The sequence below is a fragment of the Sorex fumeus genome, unplaced genomic scaffold (assembly GCF_029834395.1).
Source record: "Sorex fumeus unplaced genomic scaffold, SorFum_2.1 ptg000095l, whole genome shotgun sequence".
Lineage (NCBI taxonomy): Eukaryota > Metazoa > Chordata > Mammalia > Eulipotyphla > Soricidae > Sorex > Sorex fumeus.
In genome coordinates this window covers 14,684,953-14,705,801 of record NW_026606152.1, presented here as the reverse complement: position 1 = coordinate 14,705,801, position 20,849 = coordinate 14,684,953, and the positions used below count along the sequence as shown (strand labels likewise).

The following is a 20,849-nucleotide window of genomic DNA, read 5'->3' as shown; positions in this document are numbered from 1 at the left end:
ACATGGAGAGTAGAATGTGTTCGCCTTTGAATGGAAAAAAACCACTACATTGACACATTGACATCCTTGATTTAGTATTCACTGATCAGTATATGGTTCTTGACCATCTGGATGTGAGTCTCTAGAGAGACAAATCTTGTCCTTTATCAGGAAGGATCTGGGATGTCATGATGTTTGTTCAGAATTTTAACTGTCGGACCGGGGGGGGGGGACGAGTTGAAGGACTGGTGCACATGCCTGGCACCACCCTCAACTCCCTAGCACCACCGGAAGCCCCTCCCCCCACCAAAATCTGATTGCTCATATGTAATAATCATGAATATTAAACTAGCTTTTATTTATTTATTTTGCTTTTCCGGTCACACCTGGCATGCTCAGGGGCCACTCCTGGCCCTGCACTCAGGAATCACTCCTGGCAGTGCGCAGGGGACCATATGGGACGCTGGGAATCAAACCCGGGTCGGCCCGCGTGCAAGGCAACGCCCTACCCGCTGTGCTATCACTCCAGCCCCTAAATTAGCTTTTAAAAGATAGAAAAATAAAAAGATCCCCCCCACTCTGAGTTTTGGCCTTCCTTCCCCTTTCTGGATATCCACTACAATTTTTGGTTGGTTTTGGTGTTGTTGGTTGTCTACTCTGATAGACACAAAGCTATGCAGAGGCAGGAATAAGACGTTCTTGTTTACAATTATACCTCATATTAGAGCAATGGCTGGTATGTGGAAAGCTCTCTCGAAACAGGTCTAAAACTCTAAAATGATGAAAGACACACACATTTGATGACAGCAACTAGTGTGAAGAAAAGTGGTAGAAAGAGATAAAGACTTAAAAAGGAATCTTGCTAAATTAAAATTGTGGTTGGGCAACAACAGCCTGGGGGTTTCTCTGTCAGTCCGTCAAGGAAAGTGGCAAAAATACGATTTCAATTGCATTAAGACCAGAGCTGGGATCCGGGAAAATCGTAAAGCAAAAGAATGCCCGCCTTGTGCACAGTCAACCCGGGGGAGATTCGCAACCCATAAGGTTCCCCACGCCTGCCCGGAGCGATCCCTGAGTGCAGAGCCAGGAGTAACCCCCGAGCACCGAAACAAACCACCACCACCAAATCCAGATTTCCCTTGATCGTTCCCACGTGTCTCTAAGGGAAGACGCAAAATCTTCGAGTGTGGACCAGGGTTGACTGCTTCCTGGAGACCGACCAGACTATGCGTACCAGTAGAACTAGAGGTATTGGGGGTGCACAAGTGCAGCCGAAGTGAAGGCTCGCACTGACTTCGAAGGACTTAAAAGGAAAACAAAGAACAACGACAAAAGAAGTCGAGACACACCGGATCACTAATTCATTCAGCAAGTATTTACCAGGCATCCACCAAGTGCCGGCGTAAGGTCCTTGGCCTTAATGCTGCTCGGTAAAGCAGGTTACACATCTACAGACACAAGTATCAGTTGTTGCAGAGGTACGTGCCGGGCGGAAATAACTGCTATTTATAAGACCGAAGCGGAGCAAAGGGAACGACGAACGCGGGTGGCTACTATTTCAGGAGCCCTCGGCGAAGCAAGGGAAACGCGCACCAACCGCGCGCTCCCTTTGCAATTTCCTAGGCTCGGGAGCTCGGAGCGCCTCCCCGCGGGCCCCGCCCCGCCCCGCCCCTCCGCGCCGGGCGGCCCGGCCAGCTCCGGGAGGCCCCGCCCAGCCCCGGGAGGCCCCGCCCAGGGGCGGCCGGGGGCCGGCACCCGGGCTGCCGCGCGCTCCGGGCTCCCGGCGTGCCCCTCGCGCTCCCCGGCCCAGGAGCGCCGCACGCCGCGGCGCAGGGCCTTCTGGGAACTGTAGTTCGCCGCCGCGGCGCCGCGGCGTGGGGGAGGGCCAGCGCAGGCCGCTCGGCCCCGGCTCCAGGGCCGGGCGCATGACCCGTCGCCCCGCGGGCTTGTGGGGAGGCAGGGCGGGGCGGGCGTCCCGAGGGGAGCCCCGGGTGCGGGCGGCCGGGCCCGCCTCCAGGCCGGTGGCCGCCCGCGGTCACGTGCTGCGCAGCTCCCGGCGCGCGCGGCTCGTCGCGGCCGCTCCCTCCCGCCCGGCCCGCCGGCCCGCGCCTCCCCCGGCGCTTGCTGCCACCTCGCGCTCGGAGGCGTCACGGAACGTGCCCGCCTGTCCCCTCCCCTGCGCCCTCCGCACGGCCCCCCTCCCGCTCGGTGGAGACTCGCCGCGCCGCAGCCGCAGGAGCCGCCGCCGGAGCCGCGCGCAGCCATGGCCGAGAACCCGGGCTTGGAGAACCACCGCATCAAGAGCTTCAAGAACAAGGGCCGCGATGTGGAAGTGAGTCCGGGCGCTCGCGGCGGCGCGGAGTTGGCCGCGGCCGCCCTCGCCGCCGCCGCCTCCGGGCAGCGAGCGAGCGAGCGAGCGAGCGGGGCCCCGCGGCCGGGCGGAACGGGCGGCGGGACGCGCGGCGCCGCCGTGCAGCCCGGGCGCCGGGGCACGCCGGGGTGGGGTGGGGTGGGGGGTTGGGGGTCGGCCCGTCACGCGGGCGCGGCCTGCCGCCGGCGCCGGGGGGACGCGGGGGGCTAGAGGCGGGGTCCGCCGGCCGGGGCCTCTCGCCGGGCGAGGATGCTGCGGCCGCGGGGGCCGGTCCGCGGGGCCCCGCGCCCGCCGCCGCCCGGGCAGCCTCGGAGCCGGCGCCGGCCGCACATGGAGCCGCGGCGCCCCCGGGGTCCGCGCCTACCTGGCGAGCGGCGGGCCCGGGCGGGCGGCGGCGGCGGCGGCGGCCCGCAGAGGGGGGTGGGGACCAGCCGGGTAACCGACTTGGTGGGGGAGGGCAGGATGCGCCAGGACCATTTTCCTCGCCGCCGGCGCGGGGCCGGCTCCCGTTCCTGCCCCGGCGCCGGGAGCCGCTGGAGGTGGACAATACTTGGCCATCTATTGTGCAGCGGCTCCGGGCAGCGGACGCCGCGGTCCCCACCTCCGCCTCCTCCCCCGTCCCCCGCCCCGGGACCGGCTTTCCTCGGCGCTCCTCGGAGTGGGGGAGTCGGGATGGGGAGGGGGGTCGTGGCGAGCCCGGTGGTTTCTTTGACACGTTTCACGGAAGAAAGGAGACCTCCCCCCGGATTCGGACGGCTTGGGCTACCCCCGCCGCTTCCCAGCTGGTCGGATCTCCCCGTAGTTGCCAAACTGTAAACATTTCGTCGCGGTTACTCCGTCCGTTGCTACTCAGCACGTTGCCATTGTCTCATTAAGGTGACATTAGCAGGTACTATTTGCAAACTCGGCTCCCGAGGCAGCGCTAGAGGTCTCTCTGCAGCTACGAATGGCAGTGTGGCCTTCTGCAGAAACTTCCCCGGGACTCTGACCTCGGGGCTCGGGGAGGAGTTTAGGTCCTCAGCCTCCGTTTCTAAGACGGTGGGCACGAGGTTTGCAGTTTTGTTAGCCCTGCCAAGGGGCTCGCGTGGCCAAGAGTTGTCCTGTCGTGGGGGAAGATGGTAGGGAGAAGATCCCACTCGCCTGATTTGTCGAGTGGCAGACAAAACTCAGATCATTTTTCCAGAGCGACCAAATTGACTAGTAGTTGGCATAGTTGGGTGCACTTAAGGAAATACTGTGGAATTCCCATTCGAATGAGACAAAGGTCAGCTGTGTCACCCTTCGTGGTTATTGTGTGTGTGTGAGAGAGAGAGAGGGAGAGAGAGATTTCTGCACACAAGTCTAACTTAAGAGTAGCAGCGTGAAATTTTGCAACTTCCTCCTGTTAGGTTCACCTGCAGATAGACCGTCCTTTGGAGCAGCTTCAGTTATTAATTTTTTCTTGCCGGCTATCCCGATTCAAGGCAAAACCTAGGGAGTTTGAAAAACATTCACTGAACAGAAGAATTCCTAACTCTTTTTTCCTGTTGTGGATATTGGCCAGGCTCTTTGTCTCCTCGTCTGCCCTGCTGTGTTCTTCCAGTGCCCTGATGCCCAGTAAGGGCTCCTTCATGTCCTAGGGATGCTGGGAAGTAACCAGTGGGTCCTGATGCAAGTTGAGCCTCTCAGTGTGCAGGCGTTGGTCACCCAGCGGAGCACACTTTCCCCGCATACATCAGAGTAACTAAAGCATGAAAACTGACAATCAAATGGTAGTTCTGTGCAACAGACGCTCCTGAGAGCCTCATGATACCACATTTAATCCTTATGATGACTTTATGAGTGACATGCAGCATTATCCCACTTAGGCAGAAAGTACTTTAGCTGAGTGCTTGTGTTAGCCTGCACAAGGTCATGGAGTGTGTGTGAGCATTCATTCTGCCCATTAGGTATCTGACAGTGTTGGGTGGTCTTAGGATGCAAAAGAGAATTAAAATTCATTCAGTGTCTCAAGCATTTTGTAGTTGAGTGGGAGTGACAGAAAAGTAAACTGGTAATTACAGTGCAGTGCATTGGAAGTATGTTCTAGGAACATTGAGAGGATCCTCACTTGGAACTGAGTGGTCAAGGAAGATGGTCTAGTTAATTCCCAGAGGGTGAATGGGCGTGATCTGATCCTGCAATGAAATGAATGAATGAAAGAAAGTGGGCCTAGCAGAGGGTAGGGGAAGAAAGGAGCGTTTCGGACTTAAGGGAGCAGTATTTGAAAAGCCCTGTGAGAACATGTGTAGAATTATGGGAAGGAAATACATGCTATATAATTAAAGGGTAAATTGAGGTGGAATCTCTCCAGGTGTCTTTATTGTAGACATTTATTATCTGCATACATTAGTTACATGTATATATTACATGCACATATATATAAGATTGGGCACCGTAGCTAGTCTTACCAATCAGAAACTATCTTCCATTAGAAATTCATTATCATCTTATTTCAAAATAGTAGAATGCACTTTGAAGAATATTTCTACCTCTTTCCATATAGATTGACAAAAAAATAAAACATATGCCAATAAAATATTATGCAAGAATAAGGTACTTTTTTTTTTTTCTAAAGAAAAAGTGAAGTGCTGAGAGATAGCTCAGCAGGCTGGATCACATGCTTTGCTTATGGGAGCCCTGGGCTTGGTCTCTGATATCCCAGAATCCCCCAGACACAGAGCTGGGGAAACAGTGACAACAGAAGAAAAGCTTAGGATAATGCTAGGGAATAGTGGGGAAGGGGCTGAGGAAGAAAAGAATTTTAGTCATTTAATCAGGACTCGGGCTGGAGCAATAGCACAGCGGTAGGGCGTTTGCCTTGCACGCAGCCAACATGGCCGACCCAAGTTCGATTCCTCCGCCCCTCTCGGAGAGCCCGGCAAGCTACCGAGAGTATCTCGCCCGCACGGCAGAGCCTAGCAAGCTCCCCGTGACGTATTCGATATGCCAGACACAGTAACAACAAAGTCTCCAATGGAGACATTACTGGTCCTGCTCGAGCAAATCGATGATCAACGGGAGGGCCTTTAATCAGGACTCACCCATCAAAGAGAGGTTGAACTTTATAGTCTCCACTCAGCTTGTCTTTTGTTCTTTGGATCACACCCGCTACGCTCAGGACTCACTCCTGGCTTTGGGCTCAGGGGCCACTCACCATGGGCTCGGGGGACCGTGTGGGACGCTGGGGATCAAACCAAGGTTGGCTGCATGCACGGCAAGCACCCTATCCCCTGTACTACCTTTCCAGCCCCTGTACAACTAAACTTCAATTTGTTTTTGGCTCAGACAGTGGAGCTCCTGGGCTCAGACCTGGGTCACTCCTGGCAAAGCTCAGGGAACTGTATGTAGTTTCTGAGGCTCGAACTCTGGTCACACACATGTAAGGCCTGTGCCTTACTTTTTGTACTAGCTCTCTGTCCCCAAACTTTTTCTTTCAAAAAAGTATCTAGAACTTTTAAAATGCAGTTTCATAGAATGTGTAAATGGAAGTTTGTTCCTCCAAATACTTGCAGACCAGACAGTTGCTTGTTGAGGTCAGCTTTTCCTTTACTTGCTTCTGTATATCTTGAGATGGTGACATTTGCATCAGCTAATAATAAGTATTCAACAAATCTTAGCACTTTTTGATTGTTTACAATGTACCTAGTACTTAGTACTTTAGTTTACGCACTATTTACTATGTTCATATTAATCTTAATACATTTGCTGCTATTCTAATTCCTATTTACTGCTGAGGAAACTTGAGTCCTACAATTCTTAACTAACAAGTCCCAAGTCATAGGGTTTGTGGCAGTGCCTGGATTTACAGCGTAGCAATATGACACTAAATTCGGAACCATTGCTCGTTTTGCTGTGCTGTCTCTACTTTGTGGAACCGAAGGCTCAATTTGTGTAAAACACATTTGAAAGTTAACTAATGGGGGAATTATTGAAGATGTCTTAACCATGTCACAGAAATTCTTACTTGGATACTTTTAAATCTTGCTCAAAATTTTCTTTTGATTTTCCTAGTTCCATTTTACTTAATTTGCCCTTTTCCCCTTTGCAAAGTTTATTAGCAGGAGCAAGTTAGGTGGTTACCCGGAAAAGTGGTAACGTTCGACTTAACACTTAACCTTGCGCTTTGGTTTCTCATTCCTGGGGTGATAATTTCTCGCCCACAAATTCAACTAGTGCTGATAACCCAAACCTGCTTCTCTCTCTCTCACAGCTATTGGTGTGTGATTGTTCCGGCTTAAAACTCTCTGCTTTGCTCCCTTTTCCTCCTTACCCACCCATATTGGTTGTCTGAGGTCCCTGTGTTTGTTACCCGCTTGAGAGCACTGCTGTAGTTTAAGCTGCTCATCCTCTTCTGCCCATGTTTGGCCATGCACCTGTTTTTCCTGTCTCTAGAACATCCCTCCCCTATGTATCGTTCTGGAATCTTTTTGTCTCGCTTTCCTGGCGGTAATCTCCTTTAGGCTAAAACTCAACCTCCGTAGCATGTTCTCCATAGTTCCGCGGAAGGTTCTGCCTGTCGTGTGTGTCCTCCCCTCCCCCCTTTGCCTTTTACCGCCTTTGTGCCAGCTGTGGTACAATATGCTGGAAACTCTGTGCATTCCTCTTGGTGCATTTATTTGTGCTGTTCTGGATACCGTCTTTGCAATCAGTTGAGTGGGGTTCATTCTGGAAAATTCTCTCAGCCTCCCTCACGTATCTCTGGAACACCAGGATTCTAGATCTCTCCATTTCATAAGGTTAGTTAGGGAAAAAAACCCTAACATTTACCATACATTTCCTTTTTCAATAATCACACAGCAGCACTCTTAGTTCCTGTTCTTTCCTCTCTTTTCTGATGCTTTCCCGGGTCAGTTTTCTTTCACCTCTTCGGGATATAGAAATTTCTCTGAAATGTCCTATGTGCATATAGCTGTTAAATTATGTGGCTTCATCAGGAACCCACCGAAGGGTTGGAACCTTGGACTCTTTATTTCATGATCAGTTTGTAAGATTTAATAGACACGTTCCCCCCCAACAAATTTGAAAAGTGAATGAGATAGTTTTTAATGGAAAGTACATTTGAGAACTTAAACATGCAATGAGACATTAATAATTTCCTTTGTGTTGAATTCATGCCATTGATACTGTTGCTGGCCCTCTTCAGCAGTCTGTTCTGCTGTAGTGTATTTCTGTAGCATCTACTAATTCATATTTAAGTGGTTAACAAGGAATGATGTTAGTTAATGCAAAATTTACGTTCGTTCATATTTGATTTTTACCAGCACATTAGCTGGCTTATCTAGGTTACAGCAAAGGAACATAAACGTTCAACTGTTGAAACACAGTTAACTCGGCAAGCTTAGGAGGCTGAACATTACCCATTGCTGCTTGTTCTCTTAGCTCCATTTAACCCCGTGTGCTGTCCCACAGGGGCTTTTTGCCCCAATGTGGTGTATATTCCGCTTCCCAGTTTTACTGAACAGAAAAATTTTCAGGAATCTGTATGTCTCATAGTAGCTATATAATCTTTTCTTGAATTGACTTAACAGGTCATATAGTTTCCCTTGGTTTCTTACTTGTTGGTTATTCTTTTCCTCTGATTTGGCCCACTCTTCTTCCTACACATGTGAATCGCCATATTTTGGGGGTTTGTCTGTGTGACCGTAGAGACAGCTTCTCTGGCCTTATTAGCAGCCCCTTAGTTTCAACCATAATTTCAGTATGGGGACCTTAAATCTGTTTTAATTATCTGTCGAAAATCAATCACGTGAGCATTATGTTAGCTCTCCAGTTTCAGTGTTTAAACAAAGTCGTATTTTGCTTTTTTTTTGTAATTTCTTTTTCTGTTTATGGCTTCATCCTTTTCACTGAGATCTGAACTTGAAACTTGAGAGCCTTGCTGGACTCCTTCCTCATCTTCCACACTCAGGCAAATGCCAGTCTTGCAGCTTGAACCTTCTTCCTTCAGCTCATGAGATTTTTCACAGAGCCTCATGCTTAATTATTTCTCCAGTTTCAACTTTCCTCAAGCCCCAACCCCCTTCCTAATCCCTGTAGGTTCTAGCAACATGGAATTTCTTATATACTCACCCATAGTCGGTCACCCGCCTCTCCTTGCCAGTCTGTTTCTATTCTCAGGACTGTCCAACTGGAATAGCCTTCCCTACCTCCTCTCTTCCCTGAAGAACTCAGAGCTATCTTTCTCCTTGTACTTAAAATGTTTTTTGATTCTGTTTTATCTCTTTCTCCTACTAAACTTTGAACTGTATGTCTCCATCGCTTCTTTCTTAGTACAGTGGCTGAAACTAAGTATTAGATACTTCTTGAAAGAAGACTTCCATACCAGGTGACACTGCCACAGTAATTTTGCTGAAGAGTATTTTTGTGTGTTTGTTTTGGGGCCACACCTGGCAGTACTCAGGGCTTACTCCTTACTTTGCACTCAGGAATCTTGGCAGTGGCCGGGCACCACATTGGATGCTGGGGGTTCAACCCTGGTCCACCATGTGCCAGGCAAGAGCCCTATCTCCTCTACTATTGCTTCGGCCCTGAAGTGTATTTTTTATGCCTTTTCAACTGTTTCCTACATCGAATCCAAACTTTTTATTATAGTAAATATACAATTTTAGAAGGTTGATAAGACATTCACAGTGAAATGATTTTTAAGTTTTTCTTGTTTTTGGTCGTAAAGTGTTCTAATATGTAGGAGAGTAGAATAATCCTTATATATATTACTCAAGTGTAATAAATGCCAATGTGCCACATTTCTGTAATTTTTTGTTTATCCATAGATGACAGACATGTTACATATACAAAACATTCATTTTATTCCTAAGTGGGCTGGAGTGATTGCACAGCGGTAGGGTGTTTGCCTTGCGTGCAGCCAGCCCGGCTGAGCCGGGTTCGATTTCTCCGCCCCCTCAGAGAGCCCAGCAAGCTACCGAGAGTATCTCGCCCACCCGGCAAAGCCTGGCAAGCTCCCTGTGACGTATTCGATACGCCAAACACAGTAACAACAAGTCTCAAAAAAATGGAGACGTTACAGGGCCCGCTCGAGCAAATCGATGAACAACAGGAGGACAGCGTATTCCTAAATAAGTCTGTTTCTCTTTAAAAAAATAATGTATTCTTACATGAATACCATGACAAAATTAGTGCACTTAATCCAGTCCACAATTAAATTTCTCGAGTTAACACTAGAAAATATTTGGTTTATTCAAACTATGATTGAACAAGAATTGATCATACAAGCTCCCCGTGACGTATTCGATATGCCAAACACAGTAACAACAAAAGTCTCCAATGGAGACGTTACTGGGCCCGCTCGAGCAAATCGATGAATGGTTATATTCTTAAATCTTACTTGATCCAGAATAGGCTTCTCACTATTGTGTGTATGGTAAATTATACACAAAGTGTGCCCTTTGGGGGCTAGAGAGGTAGTACAGAGGGTCAGGTTTTGACTTGCTTGTGGCCAGTCCTGATTTGATCCCAGCAACCATTGGCAGGGACCTTTAAGCTCAGAGGTGGAAGAAGCCTTTGAGCACAAATCCTGTATGCTCCCTCACTGTTCGACTTGAATCATTCTGTAATTTAAATGCATTAAATGCACCTTAAAAAGCATTCATATTGTATAATTTATCACCTCTTATGTCCAGAACTTTTTCACCTTCCCCAGCTGAAACTCTGCACTGACTAGACAGTCACTCTACATTTCCACTTCCTGGTTCCTTGATGGCCCTAAGAACACTTTTTATGTTTTTTTTTCCTTTCTTTTTCTTTTTTCTTTCTTTCTCTTTATTATTTTTATTTTTTTGAGCTAGGTAGATTTATTATTTTTTATTTTTATTTATTTTTTAATTTTATTTTTATGTTTAGCCCTTTTTTTTGGATCACACCCGGCGATGCTCAGGGGTTACTCCTGGCTTTGCACTCAGGAATCACTCGTTGTGGTGCTCAGGGGACCATTTGGGATGCTGGGAATCGAACTCGGGTTGGCCGCGTGAAAGGCAAACGCCCTACTCGCTATGCTATTGCTCCAGTCCCAAGGAACACTTTTTAAATACAGTCATACGTTATTGTCAGTTGGTGATTGACTGATTTCAGTTAGCATTCAATGTCCATACATGTTGTTGCATGTCAAAAATTTCTTTTTTTTTAAATGCATAATATTCTGATGTTTGTACTGCATTTTGTTCATTAATCTACTGATGGATGTTTGGGTTGCTTTCTTCCATCTTTTGATTATTGTTCATTGCTTTGTAAAAATACCATTAACTGGTTGAAGAAATCAGGTCAGTTTTTAATTTTAATGACTGGTGGGTGTGTGCGTGTGTTTGGTGCTGAGGATGTATTCTGAAATTCAGGATATATCCCAGTAGTGATGCTAAAATTGATTATAGGGTTCAGATGATAAAGATTATTTAATGTCTTGATGTCGAAGTTAGTATATTTGGTGAAATGAATTTTAGTTAATTGAGTGAACAGCAGGTAGGGCATTTGCCTTGCATGCGGCTGACGTGGCCGACCCGAGTTCGATTCCTCCGCCCCTCTTGGAGAGCCTGGCAAGCTACCGAGAGGATCTCGGCATGGCAAAGCCTGGCAGGCTACCCGTGATGTTTTCGATATACCAAACACAGTAACAAGTCTCACAATGTTACTGGGCCTTCTCGAGCAAATTGATGAACAACAGGAGGACAGTGACAGGGTGAAATGTGACTGGGGGTTCAACCCTGGATAACAATTGAATTGATAAAAAGTAACCTGACAGGTAACCTGGGTTCTTGGTATTCAGAAACCGTAAATAGAAAAGTATCTAGAACATTACATTTTGAATTATTTCCCCTTCTCTTTGTAGGTGCAATGCCCCGGGCCTGCATACACTTCGTTGTGGTGCTTACATTCATGTTTGTTGTGGTGCTTGATGGGGTCAGACAGCTAAATTGTGGTGCTTTCCCGTTCTTGGCTGTTGTGGGTGATGGGGTGGCACACACGTGGATGTGGTACGCTGGCGATGGTGCAGGGCTCACAGACAGCAGCGCCTGCACACTGCAGTGAGCCTGTGCCGGCGCCAGCCCTTAGCCCCCTGCCTCAGGCAGGAACTCTGCCGTCACCCAAATCCCTGAGCCCCTGTACCTGTACAGTCCTAACTTCAAGAGTGGGCATTCCCTTTGCATGACTCCACATGCCTGACAGGATTCTGAAGTTGGTTTTCCCATTTTCTTAGCATAAAGTTTGGTTGTGTTATTTCCAAGTCTCTGTTCCTTTACTTTGATGGTAACAATAGTAAAAATGTCAGGAGAATGCAGTTAATCTTTGTGGTAGTTTTGCTAGCAAGGAAAAAGTCTTCGGGTGGAGAGAAAGCACAGGTGTTAAAGCTTTTGCCTTGGGAACAGATGACCCTGGTTTAATCCCCAGCACCACTTCAGTGGCCCTGGGTCCTGACGGGAGAGGTCTCTGAGCAGAGGCCACAGCATCATCGGGTGTAGTCAAAAGACTGAAAAAGAAAGAAAATGAAAATAGCCTTGTACTACACCATAAACAGTTATTGTAAAATAAATCATAACTGTCATTTATTTGGAATTAATCATTCTGAATGGTTTTCTGTTGAATAAGTTAATTTACATCTCATTTTATTTTGAAGTGCTGTTGTTTCTGAAAATGTTTTATACATTTGTCCGCTTAAATAGAATATAATTTTCTGGTCCTTGAGAAATTGCTATTATGTGTGTCCGCTTTATTTTTTTTGCTTTTATGTGATGCATTTAAGTTCTCATATTTGTCAAAATTTTATCTTTAATTTTTATGCTTAAGGAGTTTTTGTTCTTCTTCCTCTGTCTCTGTCTTTTTCTCTCTCTTATCTGTACTTCCTTTGATTTTTTTTTTTTTTTAAGTCTGTAAGCTTTCTCTTCAGGACTCTCATGTTCACCTGGAGAAAATTCTTTCTTCCATTTTAATTTGATGCTTCATGCATCCAGTAACTTGGAGAACAGATTTATTAAACCTTTGTTTAGCATTTGCAGTATGCCAGGTAGATATTTCAGTGCCAGAGATTTAAGATAAATAATACCAGACTATATCAGGCTTATTCTTAGAAAGTTTAGTGGAGAGACTGATATCTGATACTTAGATTCTGTGCTACAAAAGCTGCATCATTTGTAGCAGAGTCAGTCAGGTGAAATGTGACTAGATAACATTTGAAATTTGGGTTCTTGGTTTCCAGAAAATGTAAATAGAAAATTATCTAGAAAATCCATTTCATTTTTAAATTTTTAATTATCTTCCTCCTTCTCTTTTTGTTGGAAAGAGGGAGTGGCTGTACCTGAAGAAATTGAGTCAGGTTACACAGAATATCACACTTAAGGAAGAAGCTAAGCATTGAAGGAAGAGAAGGAGGTTGCAGAAGCAGAAGGAAAAAGATGACATAGCTATGATCATGTCATGCAGCATTAAACGGTCAGACGATGGGGGCCAGAGTGACAGTATAGCAGGTAGGGCGTTTGCTGCTGCTGGGTTCCATCCTGGCAGTAATCCCTGAGTAATCCCTGAGCGTGTGTGGTCCCAAAACAAAAACAAAAAGGAAAAAATGTTCAAACAACAGTTGATGTCCAATGCTTGCCATAACCATGCCACCGGATCTCTTGCCAGGCTGTTTCACTCTGGGCACCCCGGCCCCAGCAGCTAAAAGCCTCTAGAACTCAACCACTGCACGCTCACGGCCACTCTTCATGTGCTTGGGCTGAGCCTCACCCAGGAGTGAACCTTTCCCTGGAGCGTGAGGCCGCATTTGTGGCTGCAACACTTCATAGGATACACCCTACCCGTACTCCGAGACTACCTACCACATTTGATGAGATTCAGAGTAGGAGGCAATCAACCTTAGAGGGAAATAACATTTTGGTTCTGCTTTGGGGCATGGATTTGGGGTTCTTTGGGATAGAAACACCGAAAATATGGTGGTGGGAAGGTGTAATGGTGGTGGGATTGGTTTTTGACTATTAAATGTAATCAAATTGTGAACTTTTTATTTCGAGCAGGCCCAGTAACGTCTCCATTGGAGACTTTGTTGTTACTGTGTCTGGCATATCAAATACTCTCGGTAGCTTGCCGGGCTCTCCGAGAGGGGCGGAGGAATCGAACGCGGGTCGGCCATGTTGGCTGCGTGCAAGGCAGACGCTCTACCCACTGTGCTATCGCTCCAGCCCAAACTACTTTATAAAATAAAAAAATTAAAAAGAAAAAAACAGTTGATGTCCATTTCCCCCATCTTTTGAAAACAGCGTTTTGATTTGGTCTTTGGAAGCTTCTGCATTTGATCTCTCTCTTTCTGGTTCCCCCTCCTGAATTTTATCTTTAATTTTTATGCTTATGGAGTTTTTGTTCTTCCTTTTTGTCTCTTTCTCACTCTTCCCCTGCTTTGTCTGCACTTCCCTTGCTTTTTAAAAGAATCAGCTTTTTTAAAAGTTGCTCTGTCTCTCTGTCTCTCTCTCTGTCTCTTGGGCTACACCCACTGTGCTTAGGGCTTACTCCTGGCTCTGCACTCAGGGATCACTTTCGGGAGGGCTCAGGCCACCATATGTGGTGCTGGGTTGGCTGTGTGTTAGACAAGTGTCCTATTTGCTGTACTATCTCTCCTGCCCCCCAATTGATATCTCTTGCTGGGAATTTTAATCTAGGTGTTCTTGCCTCTTTTGATTAATGAAGGTGCCTTACTTTAAAAAAATTTTTTTTTAGTTTTATAAAGTTGTTCATAATGAAGTACATTCACTATTCCAGCTCCAATCCCACCACCATTACACCTTTCCACCACCATTATTTCCAATTTTCCAAACCACTGCTCAAGCATGCCCCAATAGCAGGCCCTAAATGATCATTTTGTATTGCTTGCTATGAGTAATTTGCTAAAAATAATCAAAAAGCGATAAATAAATAAATTGATCAAAAAAGAATCCCTTGGAAGAAAGTGTGTGAAGATTGTTGTATCTCTCCCTGGAGCTATTAAGCCCTTATATAAGAGCTTACTAATATATTGTTATAGACTGAGCCTATGTGTTATATTTTTTTTTTTCTTTTTGGGTCACACCCAGCGATGCACAGGAGTTACTCCTGGTTCATGCACTCAGGAATTACTCCTGACGGTGCTCGGGGGACCATACGGGATGCTGGGAATCAAACCTATAGGTTGGCTGCGGGCAAGGCAAATGCCCTACCTGCTGTGCTATTGCTCCAGCCCCAATATTTTCTTAATTGAGATTAGTTGCCTTCTACTTTACAGCTCATCCAATATGGTGTGCTATTCTTGGTATATCAGTGGTGTAGAGTATGAGATGTAGCTCCAGGAATTCTAAACTTTTGAATGGAGTTAAATTTTTAACTGGATGATGCCTTGGGTTCCGTGAAGCATCTCTGCAGTTTGTTGATCTCTTTCAAGGTTTGTTTATGAATCTCTGGATCATGGTCAGTTAGTGAGCTTTCACGGTGCCAGAAGCAGTTCATGGGTGTAACTGTCTGGCTCCTGGAAGAACCGCCCCCCCCCCCCCCATCCCAGACTCTTGAGAGCCTGGAGATTTCGGTCACAAAACCTGCATACCTGAGTTTTTCAACAGATTCACTCCTGGGTGAGAAACATCCCAAGCTTATGGAGTCTGGCTGTGAGCATAGCAACAAGTGGAGTGTGGAAGTTTTCAGCTGCTGGGGCAGTTTGAGTGACTGGCGGGCTCACCCACTCCCCCTCCCAGGTGTCCCAGATTTGACACTCAACCTGGTGTGGGGTCTGGAGGCAACTCTGCAGCTTGCTGAACTCTTAAGAGTTATTTATGAATTTTTAAGTCTTGCCTTACCTTTTCTAGATAACATATATTAGACCAATCACTTGCTATCTCAGACATTTGATTTTGTTGTTGTTGTTACAATACCCAGCTGTACTCAGGACTTACTCCTGGCTCTATGCTCAGGACTCACTCCTGGTGGATTTAGGACAACCTTACAGAGTACTGGGGATTGAACCAGAGTCAGTCACATGCAAGGCAAATGCCCTACCTACTACCTACCTACTCTCTCCAGCTCTCCATTGGAATCTTGAGTGGCTGTATGGTAGGTCCTAAGTGATTTTATCCTGGCAATACTTAATATGAAGAAGTATTGCTCATTAATTCCTCCCTGCCGTCTAGATCAGTAGAGTTACTTTCATTCTTAATTTTCATAGATCTGATCCTCAGATTTGTTTTGGTTTTATTAATTGCTCTGTATTATGCCAATAAATTATATTTTTGTCACCTCTATTTTAAAAATTAACCCGAGTTCTTTTCTGTTGTTTACAGCACAGGTGATCAACTGTTCCGGTTTTCCCAGCACTAAGGGACTCTGGTTAGAAGACTTAGAATATTCGAACCAGGAAAGCCTTGGGATGGTTCATAAATTAGTCACTCTGCTCTATTTGTGAAGTAGTTTGGGAATTGAAGAGACTGGGGTTTGCCATCTAATTCAGAAGGAAATATTTAATATGTAGCTGAAAATAGTGTGTGCAGAATTACCTTGTTTCAGTTATTTCACTTAACAGGTACTTAAATCATAAACTAAAAATGAAGACAAAAATGGAAATAATGCTAACCAAAAATTATTGGATACTGCTATGTGTGAACCACTCTGTTTATAACAATAATCTCAATCACAAAATTGGTCGTTACATAGATGAAGAAAGTAGTTAAGTAATTTACTTAATGTCATACAGGTGGGAAGAGGCAGAAACGCCATTCAGTTCTGGATTTCTTACTTAAAAACTGGGTGCTTAGATAGCTTAGCCTCAATGGCCATGTTCAAGGGATTGAGTATATTAATATGGAAATAATGTAAAAGCAAAGAAAAATCGGTTTTATGGGAGTATGTGGGAGTGGACAGAGACTTTGTTAGCAAAAGACTGGACTTGGGTGCATCAGGGAGGGCTTCATGGAGGTTACTTAAGTTGACACTGAAAAAAAAAAGTGCAGGTATTTGATCCTGTATCTAGGGTGGATTTGGACATAATCGATCTTGAATTGTTCTGGGAAATAAAGTAATCATCTTACAGGTGAAAGTGTTTTGGAAGAAAATTAGTGTTGGCAGGAGCCAGATTATAGGAAAACTTTCTATGGGAAAGTTTTAAATAAGAAAGTGGTCTTGTACATTTAGAGTGATTGCTTTAGTTCCTCCATAGGAGATGGATTGTGAAGGGTGACGAGAATTCGGGAGTTGGGAAACTCTCAAGGGTCACAGAAAGGTGGTTTCACTCATAGTACTGGCTTTGGAGTCAACAGGCAGAAAATTTACTAGGACTGTTCATAGACGTATTTTGCTCTCAAGAACAAAAGTTAGCAAACTTAAAAATAAAGGCCCTTCATTTTTTTTTCCTTTTTGGGTCACACTCGGTGATGTTCAGGGGTACTCCTGGCTTTTTACTCAGGAATTAGTCCTGACGGTGCTCAGGAGACCATATGGGATGCTGGGAATCGAATTCGGGTCTGCTGCGTGCAAGGCAAACGCTCTGGTCTACCCACTCTACTATCACTCCAGCCTCCAGGCCCTTCATATTTTATAAAGCCTAAATTTTAGGCTTTGAGGGTTATACTACATGTCGCAACTGCTCAACTCTGCTTCGATCACGAGAGCAGCTGTATATGATAAGCAAATGAAGGGGTGTCACTGTTTTGGTAAAGTTTTACTTAGAAAAATCAGGTTGTGAGCTAGAATTGGCTGGCAGGGTGGATGTGGTTCACGGCCACGGTTTACCTGCCTTTGTATGAGGATGTGGATGTGGCCAAGTGGTGATATTTAGAAACTAAGCAGTGATAGAGCGAGTAGGACGATAATATACTGAGGGCTTACTGGGATAAAACAGAAGGAAGGTTAAGGGAGGCAGATACTTGAAGAACCACATCATTTTAAGAGACAGTGGAAATGCCATTGTAGATGGGTCTGTGGAAGGCTCACAGCAGAGCAGAGTTGTCTGGCAGAGCTTAAACGGGGTGAGTTCTGTGAAGGTGGAGGTAACATGTTCAGTATCAGGTGCTGTGGAGAAGGATGATGAGGTCTCAGTATGAGCTGATCACTGCATTGGGCATCTGGTGCCTGTGAGAAGTGGAGCACGAGGACTGGCGGGAGGCAGGGAGCTAGATTGTGAGGGGTAAGAGTGAGTTTGGGTTGAAAAATTCGTAAGTCTGCAGCTGTACCTCATGGTGTTTCACTAATTAAAAAAATATTTTTTTTAAAAGAGTGAGTTATGGTTGAATAGTAGAGTAGAACCAAGCAGTAGAAACTCAGTTTTAAATTTGGTAGTCGTGATAATGAGGTTACTTTTTAAAATCTAGTCCATTGGGTCTTCTTATAGTCCCAGAACTCTAAAGACCTCTTAAGTTATTATCTAGACTGTCTCACCTGTGTTTTCTTCTGTTTTAAAATTGTCTTTGGTCTAATAACCAACTCTTTAACCCACTTGACCAACATCGTCGTTGAAGGACTCTCTTTTCTGTGCTATATATACATACTTCTTTGCCATAAGTTAACTGTATGTGTGGATTTTTTTAATGGATTTTCTATTTTATTCCATTGATCCCTCTATCTGCTTTGGTTTCAGCAGCAAACTGTTTTGGAGACTCTTACTTTGTAGTTTAGTTTGAAGACAGGAAGCCTGATGCTGCCATCTTGCTTTCTTTCTCTCAGGAGTTCTTTGACAATTGGTGGTATATCAGCTGATGGTAAATAGACTGTCCTTACCACGAAGTATTGTTAATACAAAGGAATGACGTACTGATATAACCTAACAACATGGATGAAACCTGAAAGCGTTTTGCTGAGTAAGAGAAGCCAGTTACATAACTACACACTGTGTGATTCAGTTTATCTGACTGTCCAGAAGATGCAAATCTACAGACAGGAAAAATAGATTTATGTTGCAAGAAACTGGGGTATGAGAATGGATAGAATAGGAAGATGACCTGTAAAGGATACAGGCTATTTTGTCTAGTCATGAACATTCTCTGAAACTGATGTTGTGAGAGTTGCACAATTACATATACTAAAAACTTTGAATTGTACGTTTTAATTAACTGTTACGCAAATTACATCAAAGTTGTTATAACAACTACAATGAAGACAAATGGTTGTACTGTGATGCAGTGACTGAGAGCAGCTCAGACTGAACACTGGGCGCTAGGAAAAGCAATATCTTAAATTTCAGAAATAAATATTTTTTACATATGTACATTTACATAATGTGTATTCTTTATTATTTTGCTGAAAAGTTTTACCCATAGCATGTTTAAAAGGTCATCAGAAAACAAATCCAGATGATTTAGAGTTTTTATTATAGTTGGTAATTGAACTCATGGAAATATATATGCATGTGTATTTAAATTTATGTATATATAACAACACTACATGTGATATATATGCTTATATATGTATACACATATATTGGGGTTTGTAGATTGGGTAGCTTGGTCTGTTGGGCCGTAAGACAAAACAGAGAGAGCAACAGTGTGGAATAAGAAGGCCAAAGAGGGTGGTATTGTGGACATTAATGAGGTGAGAACAAATGAATAATAGTATTACTAGTATTCTTCTATAGATATGCCATAAAGGGATTGTGTTCCAGAAATAGAAGATTGTGTATAATCTTGACAAAGAGCAGTGTCAGTGAGGTTTTGGATGAGAGTGGGCTAAATGAATGAAAGAGCAATGTAGCCTACTCTTCAGAATTATGATTAAAGGGGACAGTAATCAGAAGAAAATGTTGATTGACAAAAGAGAAATAAAAGTGGGTGTCAGGAAATGGCTCGGTGGCTAACTGTGCCTGCTGTGAACACAGTGCCTTGGGCTGCAAGTGAGCCAGGTGTGTGTAGACACTCAAGGAAAGATGCTTTAGCACCACCGCCTCAGAACTCACCCCCTTGCGAGCACCAAAACGAAATGTGTGAGAGAGCACCCCAGCGAAGTGACGTGCAATCCCCCATCAGCACAGCAGCCAGCAGAGAAGGGACGGGGCAAAGGAATAAACAGGAGGAGAGACGCAGACTTGTTTATGACCATGAGAAAGACTGGCACATGCAAGACACAGAGTAATTGATGAAACAAGAGGAACATGATACTCAGGGGTTCCTCCTGGGGGACTCTGGGGGACTCTTGCAGTGCCGGCTTGAACCCGGGTTGGCCTCATGTAAGGTAGCACCCTGCCCACTATACCTTCACTCCAAGTCCTTGTCTGTTCAGAGCCCCCTTGCCTTTTCTTTCTTTACTGATGTTGGGGGGTGACTGGGATCCTACACACACTGGCCTTGTTGGGGTGTTCACGGGGTAGCATGCCATAGTATTGTCGGCTTTTTTGGAGGCTTGTAGGATGGTGCTTCTGTCCTCAGCACTCACACATCATCTTAGTTGTCGTGCTCACACACACCTAATTGTAATGCAGTCAGAGATTTTGGCACAAGGGGACTCAGACAACAAAGCTACTGGGATTGTGTTCAGTGCCTGTGCTAGCACCAAGGATGATACAGATAACCTCAGCCACCCCGACCCATCTCCACTCCCAGTTTCTGAGTGTGTGTGTGTGTAGCTGTGGCTGGGTGACATACCTGTTGATACTTAGGGGTTACTCCGGGCTCCGTACTCAAGAATTTCTCCTTGTGGTGCTCAGGAAACCATGTGGGATGCTGGGGATCGACCCCGGGTCGGCTGCGTGCAAGGAAAGTGCCTGCCCACTGTACTGTCTCTCTAGTCCCATATGTTCTGTTTCCTTAATCAAGTGGGAGCCCTGTTCTTCTGCTGAGAGAAAGGAGGTTATGGAGAAGAGGGCTTCAGAGACTTTTGCACAAAATCTACAGAAGTCTAGAAAGGTTTCCAAAGAGGCAGCTTTGGAAGTTTGAGGTTAGAATTGAGGTTCTATTACCCATAAGAGGTAATAGCTGTAATAGCTGTTCCTTTCCCCTTCTCTGCCCTTTCTCCTTCCCCTTCGCAGTCCAATTTTGGAGTGAGAATTAAACTTACCTGAGCACAGAGCCAGGAGTAAGCCCTGAGCACGGCTTGGTATGGCCAAAAAAAAAAAGAAAGAAAAAAGAAAAGTTTAAACCAAGATCTAGTAATAATGATGTTGCTGTTAATGGTCTGGAAATCCACTCTAGATTAACACTTCTATTATATTTAATGACACAATCACCACCAATTAGAAAGCAATGAAAAGTCCTATTAAACAACTTTCCCCTCTAGTACTTAAGAACAATGTAAATAATTCAAAATCCACTGAATATGGAACAACACAGCAGTTGAAAACACCTCGGCAATGAGAAGTCTGGGTCTAACTCCTGCTCAACTCAAACGTAAGGATACTTTGGGGAATGTTATTAGCACTCTATCCCATCTTTATAAACGAAGATATAATGCCTCATAGGGCTACTAAGAAAACAATTCATTACAGTGCGGGGTGCAGGTGTTCAGTCGACATTAGTCATCTTCACGATCATCTTTAATGGTG

General features: G+C 45.3%; 1 protein-coding gene across 1 annotated transcript in view; it reads left to right on the top strand.

Annotated features, from left to right (window-relative positions):
* The first annotated feature begins 2,022 nt into the window (after positions 1–2,022).
* KPNA3 (karyopherin subunit alpha 3) overlaps positions 2,023–20,849 on the top strand; it is a 76,917-nt gene continuing 58,090 nt past the window's right edge. The window contains exon 1 of the mRNA XM_056132758.1: positions 2,023–2,311. Coding sequence (XP_055988733.1) covers positions 2,243–2,311 — 69 coding nt within the window. The 5' untranslated portion in view covers positions 2,023–2,242. The remainder of the gene's footprint in view (positions 2,312–20,849) is intronic.